The following is a 17,330-nucleotide window of genomic DNA, read 5'->3' as shown; positions in this document are numbered from 1 at the left end:
AATAATAGTTTGGATAATTATAATATTGGAATTTTTAATAGCATTCTGGCTTCACCCTCGTCGGATAAAGCCAGAATGTTATACAAAATGGTCAAAATTTGTAGTGAAAACAGGCTTTAGATTTATTTATTTTAATTAAGTTAGTACTATTTTTATTCATAAGTCCTTTATTGTAAAGTGATTTTGATAACGGGGGTGACTTAATCACTAAGTGATCAAACCCCCTTAATAATAAAGATTAAAATAAATAAAAATGTAACTCTTTGGTTGAAGAATACATTTTGTTTCATGTGACTGTCAATTATTTTTCCATTGTGGCGTCATTTTGAAAATTGCGTGTCTTCATTTGCCATGGATTTAACGCGTGAACATTTTCGTGCAATGATTTACTACGATTTTCGGCGTGGACTAAATCAACAACAGTGCTTTATTCAACTCACCGCAACTTTTGGAGATGAAGCCACATCAAAAACCACTGTTTATCACTGGTACAGTGAGTTTAATCGTGGGCGGTCTTTGCTCACGGATGAAAATAAAGAAGGTCGCCCAAAAACAGCTATTATCCCACAAAATATAGATGCTGTGCGGGAACTAATAATGCGTGATCGTCATGTTACATATCGCGAGATAGAGGCGTCCTTAGGCATAAGTATGACGAGCATACATAAGATATTACACGAACATTTGGCTGTAAAAAAAATATGTTCGCGTTGGATTCCGCACAACTTGACAATCGATCAAAAACGGGCTCGTGTCGATTGGTGCAAAAAAATGATAAAAAAATACAACCCTGGTACGTCAAAAGCCGTTTATAATATCTACACAGGTGATGAATCTTGGATCTATGCATATGACCCCAAAACTAAACAACAGTCAACGGTGTGGGTGTTCCAAGATGAGCCGAAACCAACAAAAGTTACTCGTGCAAAAAGTACTTTGAAGCAAATGGTCGCCTGTGTTTTTGGAATTAATGGACATGTGGCTACAGTGCCATTAGAGAATCGTAAAACGGTTAATTCTGATTGGTATACGACCATTTGTTTACCAGAAGTCTTTGAAGAAATAAGAAAGGACAACCGACAACGCAGAATCATATTACATCACGACAATGCTAGCTGTCACACCTCAGCTGAAACAACTCAGTTTTTGGAGGGTCAAAAGATCGAATTGACTGGTCATCCGCCGTACAGCCCTGATTTGGCACCTAACGATTTCTTTTTATTTCCATACGCGAAGAACAAATTACGTGGTCAACGTTTTTCGAGCCGCGAAGAGGCTGTTGATACGTTCAAAATGCACGTTTTGGAGATACCTCAATCAGAATGGAAAAAGTGCTATGAAAATTGGTTCCAGCGTATGCAAAAGTGTGTCGATCATCGCGGCGAATATTTTTAAAAGCAATAAAACCATATTAAATGATATATGTTTGTTTCTTTTTTTAATTCCGGATACATAAATAGCAGCCCTCGTAATCGACATCAATCTTTACACGTTCGTAATCACATGTAACGTGGGGCTAAAGCCGCAATAATAAGTGTCGGTTACCTGGTAAGTCCTGCCCTCGTTCCTGCAAGTCACCACTCCAGAACTTCCGGGCACATCCAGAGAAAACTTGTCCGACCATTCTCCAAACTCCACACGAATTGCCGCCTTCTTCTTACCAAAGAAGTTCTTGGCTCGGAACGAAAACAGTATGGGATCCTTATAGTCTTTCGGGTGGAATATCACGTTGCTGGATTCATCTACATTCTGAAATGTTTTTGTTACATTTACAATATATTTTTATACGACATATGTATTTACCATTTTAACCCATAAACGAAGCAGCATCTTAAAAATATAAAGCATCAATGGTGAGACATGTGTCATTCCATGCTATTAATCATGCAATTTACAGCAATTTAACGGGTACATACGCAGGACGTTTAAACAGTGCAAGGGATAGTGGTATTTAAACCCATCCACTTTAAGACTAAATTAGCACTCGATTGCGTGAACAGTCAAACCCCCAGTCAAAATATCAACGTTGCACTCACCATGTCGCTCAAACATGGAGTGTGACGTCTAAAAAATTTACTGCAACGAAATTCTTTTATCTGCAAACGCATATACATATTCTGGGCTTTAATACATACGCAATAAGGACTACGAAAATCAATACATTATAATACATGGTATTCATGAACATGAAAACATGCAGCGGATAATAATATTAAAGCATCTAAGAATCTAAAGCCCTCTTATTAAAACATTTACGCAGCGGATAACTTACAAAAGGTGAATTGTGCAACACTTTGGAAAAGTGCAACACTTTGGAAAAGTCACTTGACAGACGAGGATAGCAAATTTGTAAAAGTTATACGCATAGTAAGGCGCAGCGCAGAAGAAAGACTAACCGTGACGCACTTTTTAGTCCGTGGAAATAGAACCTATGCAATTATATGCAGAAACGCACACGTCTGCGCTGCGCGTCGTCTGCGTTACTGCATATAATTGCATAGGTTCTATTTCCACGGACTAAAAAGTGCGTCACGGATAGTCTGTCGTCTGCGCTGCGCCTAAGTATTATATTTTTAAAAGGGCCTAATTTAAATAAAATAAATACATCCTAGATTCTTATACACTTAAAACTAATAAGTATTAGAAACCAAAAAAATAAGGAGCCAAACAAAAATTTTGTTAAATTTTGCAAAGCCGATCAGTATTCAGTAGTCAGTACGACTGATATGCGGGCAGGCAAACCAAAGATAAGGCGATACGTCCGAAGTGCGCGGTACCTTATTTGGTGTGCTGGATTCTTTTTCTGGTTTCTTTGATTTCTGCAACCATGGAATGCACAATGACGGATCGTCAAACATTTTGGATGTTACGAGTCATATATGCAAGATTCAAGTCAAATTTATGGTTCTGAGATTTATGCTATCGTTAATATGTAGCTGGGAGTTCAGGAACGTTTCAATGTGAATTACATATAGTACTAGTTTCATTTTCTAACGTGACTGTAAGTCACGACTCATGATAGATACATTACATACAATATCGGAGACATTTTTAAAAATTTTAGGCTTGCAGTTTTTGATAGAATTGTTGATGCAACAATCGATAGTTGGAAAACGGATGACACACGAATTCGGCCATTGACCAAGTTTTATCTATCCTTCCACGTGTGCACAGATGTAGCTATTTCGTTTTATCATTCACGTTATAGCGTAAGACAGACAAATATATCAATGGCCGAATTTCCCCTTCTTTCACACTTACCCGGTAACACAGCGTGAAGCCTGTCTTATTGAGCATCCAGAAGGGACAGTAGAGCGACAGCAGCTGCGTGCCGTCGACAGCAGCGCTGTGCATGCCCAGCTCTAGCGTCATCAGTGCGGGACTGTCGTGGGACTCGAACGACCATACAGACAGCTCCGTGTCCTCGGTTGGCAATGCCTTGGTGCACACCCAACACTTATCCAGGTAGTTCTCGATCTGCAACACGTATTAAACATTAGAAATAGTTAAAATACGGTGTCTATTACTTTTGCTTCTTTCTCTACGTTTAGATTGGAATCTAAACAAACTTTGACATGACGCAGATGATTTTTTAAGGAAGTAGACGGAGTCTATTAAGACATCATGCCAAGTTTTGCCAAATGTCACGCCATTAACTGCTTTCTGATTAGCCGATTTGGCAACGCAGCCATTGGTGTGTTGCTGATCAGCTGTGATTCACGCACGGGCACGTGTAGTGTGATGTCACTGACCATGAGGACGACGGTGGCGTGGTGCGGGGAGAGGTGCGGCAGGGGCAGCATCTCGCCGGGCTGCAGGGTCTGCGTGCGCTGCTGGTTCAGCTGGGAGACGCGCACGGGCACGGGCAGGCAGTTCTGTAGGCGGACCGCCGGCCGCAACACCACGTCGTAGCACGACGACGCGAACGTGTGACGCGTCGAGTTCTCGAAGAACACCTGCTCCATGCTGCCCACAGCCTGAAACAGAAGATATTTGCGTCCCGCTCTAATATTGTTCACCTCCTCCATGCTGCCCACCGCCTGAGTGAGAAGATATTTGCATTCCGATATAACAGCGTTAGCCAAATAGCGGTTAAAGGGAAAGAGCAAAATATAAAATGAATTGTAATTTAAGCCACATTATGAGTGGTGTAATGCATTTTGGAATAAGATTCATGAAAGTAATTGCAGCACATTTGAAACTATGTTCATTAAAATAATAGTTTAACTTTGTGCCATGCACATATTTTTTAGTAAAACTACTGTCACGCAGCTTCTTTCACAATGAAAACGCGAAGAAACTAGTCTCGCAAAACTCAAAAGCATCCGTTCAGCATCGCAAAATAAAGCTTTGATGTTGACAGAGCCATGTCGTTTACTGTTGATTTCGCGACACTATTAGCTAAATGAAAGTACATATTAAGTAGTTTTAAACGTGCTACAACTACTTTTATGAAACTTATTGCAACAGTATGCTCACTATGCATAACACTAGTTTCCTAATCTAAATTCAGCTTTAAAAAGTAACTTTACAAACCTTCAAATAGAATTTCTCTCCACTCTTTTTATCTTTGGAGTCGCACTGTAGGAGCTTGCTCAGTTTCACCTCCTGTTGCAATTCTTTCCAGATAAATGGTTGAACTGACACCGTAAAACCTGAAAATTGAAAATATATGTAATCCATATACTAATATTATAAATGCGAAAGTCTGCCTGTATCTAAGTACCTGTCTGATACCTCTTCATGTTTTACACACCAACAAATGAAATAGTTACACAATGAATCAGCCGTGTGTTTTGTATTTGTCTTTTAAGTGAATTTCACAAGGTTTCAGAAAAACATAATATAGCGTATCCATTGTGTAAATATATTATTACTTTGAACATAGATTTTAGATTTTGAAAGTTAAACCGCATTAGGCGTAACTATAATGCAGGAGAGAGAAGCGACACGTCACGGCCAACTTCATTGCCACACGGCATTCTGTAGTATACTGACACAACTTTTAAAATCTAGAAACTTCTACATACCTTCTACAGAGAAGAATATCTCTGCAGTGGGCGTGTGCACCGCCTGCAGCGGCAGCCGCAGCGTGCCGCCCGGCTTCACTTCACCCATCAGCTTAACTTCATTGCCGCTCGGCGTCATGTAGTATACGGATACGTTAACGGACAGCGTGTTCATCACCTGTAATTAGGAGTAAGGAATAAAGATAAGCTACTGAGAACGTTTTCATAAACGATAAGTTAGTCACCGAATAATTTGGGTTTATTTGCCGATAAGTAAAGGATGCTCTTAAAAAAGAAAAATTAGCTAATATCCTAATTTTAGACAAGATTTTAACTTTATACAATATGGCTAGCTTGCGACCGTCGGCGGTCTTTTATGTTGCGGGGAATCATGTTATTATTAAACGCTGTTTGTGCAGTGCACATGGCCGTTCCTCAGCCTCTGATTCTTAGGAGCTTGCGCGCGGATTACACTATAAGACACAATATATAATTCCCACTAATATTTTTATTAGTAAGGGTCAATTCAGACCGCAACGCGCCGCGCAGATGCATTTCTTTTTGTGCTGAATTGACAGACTTAAATTGCGTGAGACGTCTTGCAAATCTGTCAAATCCATACAAATTTAGAAATGCATCTAAGACAGTAAATGAAATAAAATGAAAAATATTACAAAATAACACTTTTAGAACATCTACCATGAGGCCTACCACTGTTAAATATAGTAGTATACCTGAACTACACTCCGTAAATACACATGCAGCGCAGCATCCTGCATCACGACGTCGGATATAAGTCCGCGCGCGTCCGCCGCGCCGCCGCCGCGTCGCAGCGTGAAGAACCGCTTGTCCGCACGCTCCACAGGTATTACCAGATCGTCCGTCTCCATCTGATGAAAATATTACAAAGCCGCTTCGTACCATAGAAGAATTTGATTGAGGCAGTTGACAGAGCAACGTCATTTGGTCGAATTATGTTAATTCAATGTAATTCTTGATCTGTTAACTGGGTTTGGAAATCGCGATCAATTTACGTAGGTCCGCCATCTGCCTATGAATCAACTTCTCTGATAGTATTTAGGATTTACATTTTTAGTAGCCATCAGGCAATGGTATAAATAAGTCTAGTCGAATTGATTGGCCTAAATATATTTCACAATTTGAAAATAGTTTAACACCCTTACTAGTAAAATATATTTTACTATTCTTAGACCGTTGATAAATAAATCTATTTAAATTATTGTGGCCTTTTCCTGTCACAAGTAACAACGTATCAGACAAAAACAAGAAAATAAGTTATTTCTTAATCGCCCAAATATCGATTGTTAGACAGAAATTAACATGGAATGGATTACGCAAAACATTAAACGAATATAAATTTCCTAGTTATCAAATTACCTTAACATTCAATTTCAGCGGTGGCGGAGGTTCGTTGAGTTTCATCAATTTCTTTGCGCCATGTTTCAATTGCAGAGGGACACAAGCACCCGGCCCCAAAACTACTTCCCTATGGAGACAAAGTTTTCACAATCAGAGTGCAGTGTGCACGTCAAAAATCGTGTATTTGCTATTGGTCGCCTTCGTGCAAGTGCAAAAAAAGCATTTCTATCCTTAACTAAGCGAAATGGCGATATGGTCGTGCGCCAGTAAGAGAAAGAACCGTTTGTTCAATAGACGATCTGATGGGAAGCGATGGTTGCGAAGATTATTGAAGTCCTTCAGTGTAAAAAACATAGGCATTTCACGACAATTTTTAGTGACACCGTAGTATTGAATCGGTCAAGCCAGCACGTACGAAGTACCTACCATTGAAGAAATTGATTCATAGACGGATGACAGATCTAAGTCATTTGGTCGGATAATGTCATCAATTCAATATTAGTCGTGATCTGTCAACTGGGTTTCACATAACGCGACCAAATTACGTAGACCTATGAATCAACTTCCTCGATAGTATTACTCTCCGACATTAAAAATATTAAAATGCAATTATATAGCAGTCAACAAGCTACTGACTGCTCGATAAAAACACATATTTGACGAAGTGTACACTTCAGTGGGTTATGAAACAGTCTACAAGTAACTCACAGGTATTCCGACGAGGTGTATTCTTCAGTGGGGAAGACGGAGAAATCTTTATTGTTTTCCAACATCAGCTTGGCCGTCAGTCCGGTACAATTGTGCAGGACGTACGGTGCACCCACATACTTCTTTTCGGACATCTGAAAATATAATCATTAATTATATATATTTTTTCTACATTTGGAGCTTAATTTTGTGACCGTCAAAATCACTATAGTTTGTGCGTTTTATGATGATATGCGTGACACATTATAATTGACAATAGTAGGGAAGTTACCTAAAAAAAATTAATCGATAATTTAAAAATATCGAATCACTTCGTAAAGGAATTGCAATCGAAATTATCGATTTCGTACTGACATTTCAGTGGTGCCGGCGATTTAAGATGGCCGCCCTTTTTTATCGATTTGATTTCGATTCGACAGAATCAATCTCTATTGACATAGGTTCCGTTTCATGCATCTGAAATTTTTAAATGTTTTCGTAACAATAATTTTATACTCCTATTTCACAGTTAATATTTATAATTTTATATTAATAAGTTAGCATTTAGCAACTTTTCATTTTTATTCATTTACAATTATAGGAAACATTTGTTTTTGTAGATGGAATATAATTTATTACATTTTGATTTTTTTTGTTTTCTTGTAAAAAAACCCGTAGCAAGGAACATGAAAACTGTCACCCATATCATCTTAAAACGCACAAACTATAGTGACAATTTACAATACGCTATTCTACCGTTTATGTTGTTTAATAATTATGTATGTGTGTTTAATAATTATCTACGTATTATCTCTAATTCTCTAGATGATAATATTATGTAAACGCTAAAAAATATAATATAGTGCCTCCAATATTTTAGAAGGACGACTTGTCTTTTTAACGTTTAGGGCCCGGCCCCAATATTGCACTGCGACGTCGCATCTTAAAATTTCTTCGACGCCGAAAAACGCATTGTGGAATTTCCGATGCGATAGCGCATCGTAAAAAAAGCTTTGACATTTTTGCCTTGCGACATCGCATGGCATTTCTGTGCGATGCGACGCCGCTACGCGGTGTTGTGGACTGGCCCCTAAACTTTTTTATATTTGTTGCTGTGGTAATCGGGATATAATCTTATGACAATTAAAATTATTTTAAACTTACGTCTTCAATTTTTAATTTCGACGCAGACGCGTCTGTCACAGCCGCCGCAGCCGCAAAGGAGTTACCCAGTTGTGTTAGCACCTGTTATAACGTAAAATAGGTGTAAAATTAAAAAAGTATTTCTATTTCATTATTTTTATTAAGGTCAATTCAAACCGCAATGCGACGCGTAGATAAATTTCTAAATTTGTATTGAATTGACAGTCTTGCATGACGTCACGCAAGTGAACTCCCTGAAGTCTGTCAAATCCATACAAATTTAGAAATGCATCTAAGCGTCGCGTTGCGGTCTGAATTGACCCTTAGTCTTAATCGAAAGTCAAATTAAAGTAATGAAATTTAATTACTATTTAACTATAATTCAGAAGTATAAATTTTAAAATCTCTATTAAATTAATCTTAAGTAACTAACTGCCGCACTCAGAGTGGGACATTAATTACTTATATGTATGTAATTATTTAAAATTTTGACACATAAGCCTCATACATTATATGTCAAACTCTTCACTAAGTTGAAGGTTAATCATAATTAAATGTCTCTGAGTACGGCGGTTAGCATTTATATACTCACATCAATACCGCTCCTCGTAACAGTGAGCTCAAGCGGCTCACTGCTGGATATGGTCACGGTCTTGTTGGGTTGGCGAGTGACAATGTTCTGTATGTTGGCCGCCTCGTCCGTCGTGTCTATGGACAGCTGACTGTCCGTGTTAGAACGCATCACCACCTGGAAATTTTGAGGTTAGTTTTGAATCTGTGTAGGCTAATTGGCGTTTTTTTTATAAGCATGCACGCACGTATGCATATAAGCACGCACGTGCGTACTTGCATACTTAAATACGCCCTGTATATCCTTTTATGCATGCATTGTATTTTAGCATGCAGGCACGATGGTCTACACACAATGACACCATTCGTGCGTGTACGTACACAAACGTAAGTGACCGTTGCGTGCCCGTCTCACCACTCACCTCCATCTTTAGTTCCCAAGGCACGTGTTTATACTGCAAGTCTTTGAGTACCTCCACCGGCTCGACTAGCGGCTCCCACATCGCGCGCCCGATGTTGTAGTACGACACTTGCATAGCCCACGTCGACTCCATGTAGAACTAAAACATATAATACGTTTAGTAATGCCAACGAAAGGGTTTTTACGGAGGAGTAAAAAAAGTGAAAAATAACTGAGAAAATGTGACGTTTCTGGTTCTTTTTATCCCATTAATTTTCATATTTCGCATTACTGCTGTGGCAATGTTAGCATAAAAAGTAATCACAATCGAAATATCGGAAAAGAAAACACTGTCAATGGTCTTGGGCTCTGGCCTTGTACCATGAAACTGTATTGAGACTCAAATAATCGGACGAAAATGCTGCGTTCTACTCTAACAAACGTGAAATGACGTTGTTAGAGCAGGACGCAGCATTCTCGTCCGATTGTTTAAGTCTCAAAACAGTTTCGTTGTAGGCCTACTACGAAACTGTTTGGTTTCATTTAATGAACAGGTTTGGTTTCATTTACTTTTGTTTTAATTATTATTTTTGTTATCAATTTTATTTTTGTTATTAATTAATTTGTTTACATTTTAATAAAGCATATCCGCATGTTATTTAAAGTTTGAGCCATTTCATCATTATACATATTAGCCAAATTCCTTATTTACACACATCATGGCAAATCTATATCTATACTAATATTATAAAGAGGTAAACTTTGTTTGTTTGTTTGTTTAATTGTAATGAATAGGCTCAAAAACTACTGGACCAATTTTAAAAATTCTTTCACCATTCGAAAGCTACATTGTTTACGAGTAACATAGGCCACTTTTTATTTTGGAAAATATAGGGCTCCGTAACATATTTCAGTTTTTCGGAAACAACCAGAAAATTTACTTATTTTGCGTACGCTGCCTAAACTATAAAAGATAGAACCATACAATGTTCTAAATAAATATAGATCTTATAAATATCTACAAAAATGTCCGCGACACACTATACCTATCTATGTCAAGTGAGGCACGACAACCATTTTTTTATTTAAAAATCTTGATTTTTTTTGACTACATTTAAACGCATTTATTTTACTTATGCTAATAATCCTTATCAAAATAAATTATTTCATCTCTAAAATACAGTTTATGTAGACAATATTTGGTCTTTGATTGATTAAAGTTGGACGTTTGGTTTAGAAGTTATGGCGAAATTAAAATATTGCGATTTACGCCCGTTTCGAAGTGGCTACCAAGGCGGGGTCGGGGGTGCGCTCGCGGCAGAAGAGTTTAGATCTATTCAGAGTATTGACTATTGAGTAGTAATGTAGATCTATCAGTAGTATCGACGGAGAGCTGACGACCAAATCAGTCATGTAGCTTCAGCTGTGTTAAAACTCCGTTAGCTACTTCCCTGAACAACCCTTTCTGATAATCTGCGTGCTGGCAGGCCGTGAGCGGTGGGTGTGGGTGTAGTAGGGTTGGGAAAAAATTGGAAAAAATGTAGTTTCAGCGACTTAATAGTGCTTGCGATGGTAAATGTTAATTTATATTTTTTTCACATAGATAATAAAGAATAACCGGCCAAGTGCGAGACGGACTCACGCACAAAGGGTTCCGTATTTCAGAAGTCTATCTATAGATATAAATTTCAGAAGTCTATCTATAGCGGTCCTTGTGATACAGCCTGGAGTCATACAGTCAGACAGACAGTCATATTTTTTTCATTTTTCCCCACCCCACCACTCCCACACGCACCGCCCACGGCCTGCCAGCACGCAGATTATCAAAAAGGGTTGTTCAGGGAAGTAGCTAATGGAGTTTTAACACAGCTGAAGCTACATGACTGATTTGGTCGTCAGCTTTTAGTCGAGTAGTAGTAGAAGATCTTTGAGTAAACAAACAAAGTTTACCTCTTTATAATATTAGTATAGATTAAAAACTACTGAATCGATTTTAATCATTTTTTCAGTGAGTGACATAGGCATATTTTTTACCCGTGCGAAGCCGGGGCGAGTCGCTAGTATTACATAAAGTAATGACTTTAAATGGTAGTACTAACAGCAGGCAGTTAATATTTACACATATATAAGTTTAAAAACATTATAATATATTCAACATAACTCACTTCAGAGCTCCAGTCCTTGGCCTGTGCTTCTAGCGATGCCTGCATAACCAACACGGGTATGGTTTCATTACCGATATCGATTTCAAGAGCCAGTAGTATGGCCGGGGATGATAGCATGCACACTTCGCCTGTAGGCGGTTTAGCGACAGGTATGTCCTCAGCATCTATCGCTTCTTGTGCTTCCTCTGTTGATGTTAGGATTAAGGTCCATTAACATGATAACCAAACTTAATTCTAAAAGAAAACTTACTTCTCAAGTAAATTAGTCGGGGGTAATTGAAACTTTACTTTAGGCCTCGAAACGTTTTTATAATAGTAACTATGTAACATTTTAGAAGAATAAAAACTTGAGAGGTGTCAACTGTCAAGGGACACCTGGATGAGACGAAGTTATAAAAAAAAACAAAACAAAAAAAGAGAGAGAGAGAGAGACAGAGAGAGAAACATGCGCTGCCGCACGGCTTACAACTATAGCATTCTTGGTCTAGTTGTAATATACCAACACTTTTGTGTCATGTCGTTGCAACTTTTTCCGTCTAGCCCCTGCCTGTCGCAACGCGCGACAGGCAGGGGCTAGACAGCCCAGCTATTTCTGCTTATAATGTTAAGCTATTCATATTCTAAGGTAATAAAATATGTTAAATATTTACCCGTCTTCAAGAACCAATAAGAGCTTGGTTTGAATGGCTGTATCTCCCAAAGATTGCTGTATATTATTGGTTTGTTCTCCTTTTCGGCGTTGTCTTCTTCGCGACTTGTGACGGTCGCTAGAACGCGACTCAGCAGCGCTATCGTATCTATAAAAGTAACATTGTATAAATAAATACATTAACACAGAATATCGAGTCGATTACATAGATTTTAAGCACATACTGAACACATATTAATAATTATCATCCAGCAGCTATTCTCTTATTCTCTTACGTGTAATTATTATACATTTCCCAAAGAAAAAATATTGCTTGATTTCCGAAATATAACCCAGTTTCCGATATACTGGCTAGAGATCTGACGTGCCATTAGTAAGACAGGTGTGAAGAAAGTATTCCACCTAAGTCATATAAATTATGTCAATGCACTAGCAAATATTTCACGAACGAATCGAATCATTATAACCTGTAACTATTCTCAAATTAAGATTAGCAAACCTATAGTTTGTGCGTTTTATGATGATATGCGTGACACATTATAATTGACAATAGTAGATAAGTTACCTAACAAAAATTAATCGATAATTTAAAAATATCGAATCACTTCGTAAAGGAAATGCAATCGAAATTATCGATTTCGTACTGACATTTCAGTGGTGCCGGCGATTTAAGATGGCCGCCCTTTTTATCGATTTGTGTGGTGTTCTGACGGTGCCATCATCTCGCGGTCCGGTGCTCCCGGATCCTCAGCGCACTACCAGCTCACCGTGTATCCTGTAACCTCTGTGCCGCCGAAGTGCAATCGACGAGCTAGCGGTTTGCTGAACCTCACAAGTAAGATCTTTCCTTTATTATTATCCTGGCGAAGATGGAAGACATCTTAGCTACACAGCAGCAAATCATCGATGCAGTGGATTCACTGTACTCCAACTTTAAAAAGGATGGAGCAGATAGGAAAACCCCCGACTATCTCCGGCGGCGGTTAGATACCTTAGAGCAATACTTCACAGAGTTTCATAATAATCATATGGATTTGCTGTCTTTCGGTGATCAATCTCATGCGTATTTTACTTCTAATCGGTACGATCAATTAAAAATTAAATATAATAAAATAAAAGCGGCTATTCAAAACTATAATCCTAAAATCGATAGGCCGCAAACCACGGTTTTAAAACCACCTGCGTTTCATCCCACGCCTTCAACGGCTGCAGGCTTTTCATCTTCAAATCCACCTCAGAAGATTAGCTCCGACGCGCGCAATGTAGAAGACTTGCTGAGGTAGCAAGCTACTAATTTTAGAGCCTTTTCACGAGAAGCTCAAGCTATCGATCTCAATCTCATCACGGAAAAATGGGAGTTTGAGGATATACTAGTAAACCTCAAAAACCGTTGGTCTGCCATTGATTCCTTGCACTGGGAGCTGGACAATGAGCTCAACGGCTCAAACACCCAATACGAAGAACAATTTACATCCTACGAAAAATATTATAAAAATCTCAAAAGAGATATAAATCAAAAAATGTGGTCCGTGGCACATATAGAAAAATCTACCCCGAAGATGGAGATCCCAACCTTTGCAGGAAACTACACTGAATGGGTCTCCTTTAAGGATCTTTTTACGGAGACTATTCACAACAACCCTTCGCTTTCCTGCGCCCAGAAGATGCAGTTCCTGAAGAGCAAGGTGATAGGCGAGCCTGAAAAGCTGATTCAGCATCTCCAAATCAGTTCCAGTAATTATCCTGTGTGCTGGGATATCCTCACGCATCGCTACGATAATAAGCGACGTATCTTTACATCTCATCTCAAGAACATCCTAAATATCCCTGTGAGCCAGCATAGATCTATTTCTCATCTCAAGCGCACCCACGATACAACTTACGAGAGCGTGAATGCCATGAAAAACCTCGGGATCGACGTCTCTACGTGGGATCCTTTCTTAGTGTGCATTTTAGCGGAAAAATTAGATCCTGAAACCAATGAAGATTATATCGGTTCCCTAAAATCGCCTAGAGAATTGCCTGTACTGAAAGAATTCCTACAATTTTTAGAAAATAAATTCATGTCCTTAGAAACCTCAAGGAAGAAACAAGAAAGTTCCAGTCAAAGACCCTTATCTCAATCGCATCCTTCAACTCAACATTATCCAACGTCATCCAAAGGTTATAGAAATGAGCAAAAATCTTCTTATAAATATTGTTACGTTACATGGTATACGGACACGTGGTGCCATCTAGCGACAAACCAGCGAAACTTACCGAGGGAGCACAGGCAACATAAATCCCCTACTCAATACTAGATGGCATGAGGTGCGCAAGTACATACTCGAACCTTCTAGAAAAGTCCAACATTTTGTTTACGTGTTTACCGGTTTATTTTGTTTACGTGTTTAGTTGTGTACTTTTATTGTGGTACATGCTCGAGCCTCCTAGAAAGTTCCCACGGTTGTTTACTTGTTTACATGAATCGGGAACTTTCTGGAATTCGTCTCGCCATATAAAAAGCCGCAGGCAGGCCCGGCAGTTCAGTTCGGTTCGAGTGATCATCAAGGCGATTTTTGAGTGACAACAAGTGATCAATAGTGAGTGAACCAGTGAAACCTTCGACTTGGCTACGACCTAGGACAGTGATAGTGCTTAGTGATTGGACCTAGTGATTAGTGTTTGGACTTAGTGCTAAGTGTTGTGACCTAGTGTTTAGTGCAGTGTTAATAAAGTCTTCAAGAGAGTCACCAGGTCTTACTCTCCAAATCCTCGAACCCTAGCACGTAACAATATCTTAATCCTAACTTAAAACTAAATTATACTAATAATTATTCTACAAATAAAATTAATCTTATGCAATCGTCGGATTCTGAAAATCATAGCCGCAAGACGTGTAATTTTTGCTTTTCGTCAAGTCATCGCATTCATATATGTCCGGAGTTACTGAAAATTCAACCTTCTGAACGCAAAAATGCTATCAATAATTTAAACCTTTGTGTCAATTGTTTACATAATCATGGAACTAGAAAATGCCTTTCCGAGTTAAAATGTAGAGAATGCAATAAGGCGCATATAACCATACTTCACGAATCATACAACTCAGCGAATACTACGCCGGACGCCGGATCGGGGCCAAAGTATACAGCCACGATTACGAAATTGCCTGATCAAGACCTGAAGTCATCGGACAATAACCCTGCAGAAATATTACTTGCCACAGCAATGATACAAGCAGCTGATGGATCTTATCATAAAATGAGAGTCCTTTTGGATCAAGGATCCCAAACCTCAATCATTACCGATAGGGCTGCTCAGATCTTAAAATTACCCCGTAAAAAATGCAGCGGCTATATTTCAGGAGTCGGGAACAATGAAAATATTTGTAAAAGCGTGATCTCTATTAAGTGCATGTCACTTATAAATGATTTTACTTTTGAAACCGATGTGTTTATCATGAAGCGCTTGGTAAACAACTTGCCGAGTTCTACATTTACTAAGCCCGGCTGGTCGACCCTTAATCAAATAACCCTAGCTGATCCCGAATTTTATAAAAGTCGGCCGGTCGATATCCTATTTGGCGCTGATGTCTATCTCTTTTACTATTAGATGGCATCAGCCGACCCCAAGGTACCCTACCTATGGCTCAGCAAACGCAGCTGGGCTGGATCTTGAGCGGTAGCTGCAAAACCTTTCAATGCAACGTCATCCTAAATAATATCTCTGAGATCCATCGTCCATCCATCCAAATCAAGGATATTCAAGACCTGAGAGAGAGACTGAAGAACACCAAAAATGCTTCAACGATATCAAATCTTCAACCTCAGGGCGCGAGGATGGCAGCTACGTCGTAAAATTACCCTTAAAAGATAATTTCCAAGAAAACTTAAGTGAATCGGAAAAGGCTATAGCGCAAATTGAAAATAAATTAATTAGAAAACCTGACCTAGCACATGATTATAAATTGTTTATGTCTGAGTATATTGAACTCGGACATACGACCCCCGTCGCGGCTAACGGTGACATAACTCCAGGCTGCTACCTATCACACCATTGTGTACTTCACGATAACTCACAAAGCACAAAACTTATAGTAGTTTTTAATGCATCGGCAGCTACAATATCTGGACTAAGCCTCAATGATCTCAAGCATAGAGGGCCGAATCTCCAACAAGATCTCCTTAGCCTTATCTTGAAATGGCGGCAATTTAAATACACGTTAACTAGCGATGTTGAAAAAATGTTTCGCAATATATGGCTACATCCTGATCATCAGAATCTTCAGAAAATCATATTATGGAGAAGTCATCGATCTCAACCTCTACATGAATACCAACTAGCGACTGTAACCTACGGGACTAAGGCGGCATCTTTTTTCGCTATGATGACGCATAAGCAACTCTCTTCGGATGAACGGCCTAATTGTCCCGCTGGCTGCGCAAGGCGTAGTTTAGCAGCAGCTCAATTAGCTGAACATTCTCTCTGGTGGGAAGGACCCAGCTGGATACCTTCCTTCGATCCCGAAAATTATCCTGTCGTTGTATCCTATGACACGACGAAAGATCTTAGAAAAAAGAAGTTAATAAACATCGCTACTATAACAAACTTTATCGAGGTTTGTTATAGTAGCGATGTTTATTAACTTTATAATCAAACAATTATTGAATAAAAGTAATCTGAGAACAGTAATACGAGTTATAGCCTACGGTTACAAGTTCGTTGACATAATATATTTACACCAAAAGAATAACGTGACTTACCTTACATTGCAAGACCTCAACCGCGCAACAAATATTATGTTAATAAAATAAGTGCGGCAGGAGTACTTTTCTAAGGAAATCTCACATCTTCAGAACGGCGTATCTCTAAAATATAATAAAGGCCAGATCTCAAATCTTAATCCTATTTTAGACGCCAACCGAATATTACGTGTCGATGGACGGCTGAAACATTCGCATTTGAATCCTGATATTAAACATCCCATCATCATCCCACATCAGTCAAAACTGGCAGATCTCATTTTAGATGGCAAAAGAGCTACCAAGAAGCGGCTAAAAATGTGCGTCAAGTAACGTAAGAACGAACCCATACTGAAAAATCAGCTGATGGGAGACTTACTTTCATCCCGAATAAATCCCAGTAGACCGGATAAGGAACTAAAAGAGGAAAAGTCAAGTAAAAAGAAGTCTAATCGTATCTCATTTTCTAAAATAGCTTTATCTCTAACACTATTTTTGATGTCTTTAATAACCTCAACTCAAGCATCCTATATTTTTACTCCAGTCAATAATAGCATTTATTTTGACAAAATCTCTAATATGCATATAATTCGAGACGACTGGCGA

The 17,330-nt window shown here is 38.8% G+C and overlaps 1 protein-coding gene across 3 annotated transcripts in view; it reads right to left on the bottom strand.

The window, feature by feature from the left end:
- Positions 1-17,330, bottom strand: part of LOC121727360 (vacuolar protein sorting-associated protein 13) — an 88,068-nt gene that overhangs the window by 26,337 nt on the left and 44,401 nt on the right. The window contains exons 30-43 of one of the 3 annotated variants that reach the window (XM_042115149.1): positions 12,005-12,151; positions 11,355-11,539; positions 9,212-9,349; positions 8,812-8,967; positions 8,241-8,321; positions 7,098-7,231; positions 6,408-6,516; positions 5,744-5,899; positions 5,031-5,187; positions 4,537-4,655; positions 3,753-3,977; positions 3,262-3,477; positions 2,778-2,819; positions 1,546-1,749 (exon numbers count right to left, since the gene is read on the bottom strand). In XM_042115149.1, the coding sequence (XP_041971083.1) occupies positions 1,546-1,749; positions 2,778-2,819; positions 3,262-3,477; positions 3,753-3,977; positions 4,537-4,655; positions 5,031-5,187; positions 5,744-5,899; positions 6,408-6,516; positions 7,098-7,231; positions 8,241-8,321; positions 8,812-8,967; positions 9,212-9,349; positions 11,355-11,539; positions 12,005-12,151 (2,069 nt within the window). Of the gene's footprint in view, positions 1-1,545; positions 1,750-2,036; positions 2,097-2,777; positions 2,820-3,261; positions 3,478-3,752; positions 3,978-4,536; positions 4,656-5,030; positions 5,188-5,743; positions 5,900-6,407; positions 6,517-7,097; positions 7,232-8,240; positions 8,322-8,811; positions 8,968-9,211; positions 9,350-11,354; positions 11,540-12,004; positions 12,152-17,330 lie in introns of all 3 variants that reach the window. The other 2 variants (XM_042115148.1, XM_042115150.1) reach the window with 2 other exon arrangements.

The sequence above is a fragment of the Aricia agestis genome, chromosome 5 (assembly GCF_905147365.1).
Source record: "Aricia agestis chromosome 5, ilAriAges1.1, whole genome shotgun sequence".
Taxonomy (NCBI): domain Eukaryota; kingdom Metazoa; phylum Arthropoda; class Insecta; order Lepidoptera; family Lycaenidae; genus Aricia; species Aricia agestis.
The sequence above is the reverse complement of the archived record's forward strand: the minus strand, read 5'-3'. Positions and strand labels throughout refer to the sequence as shown.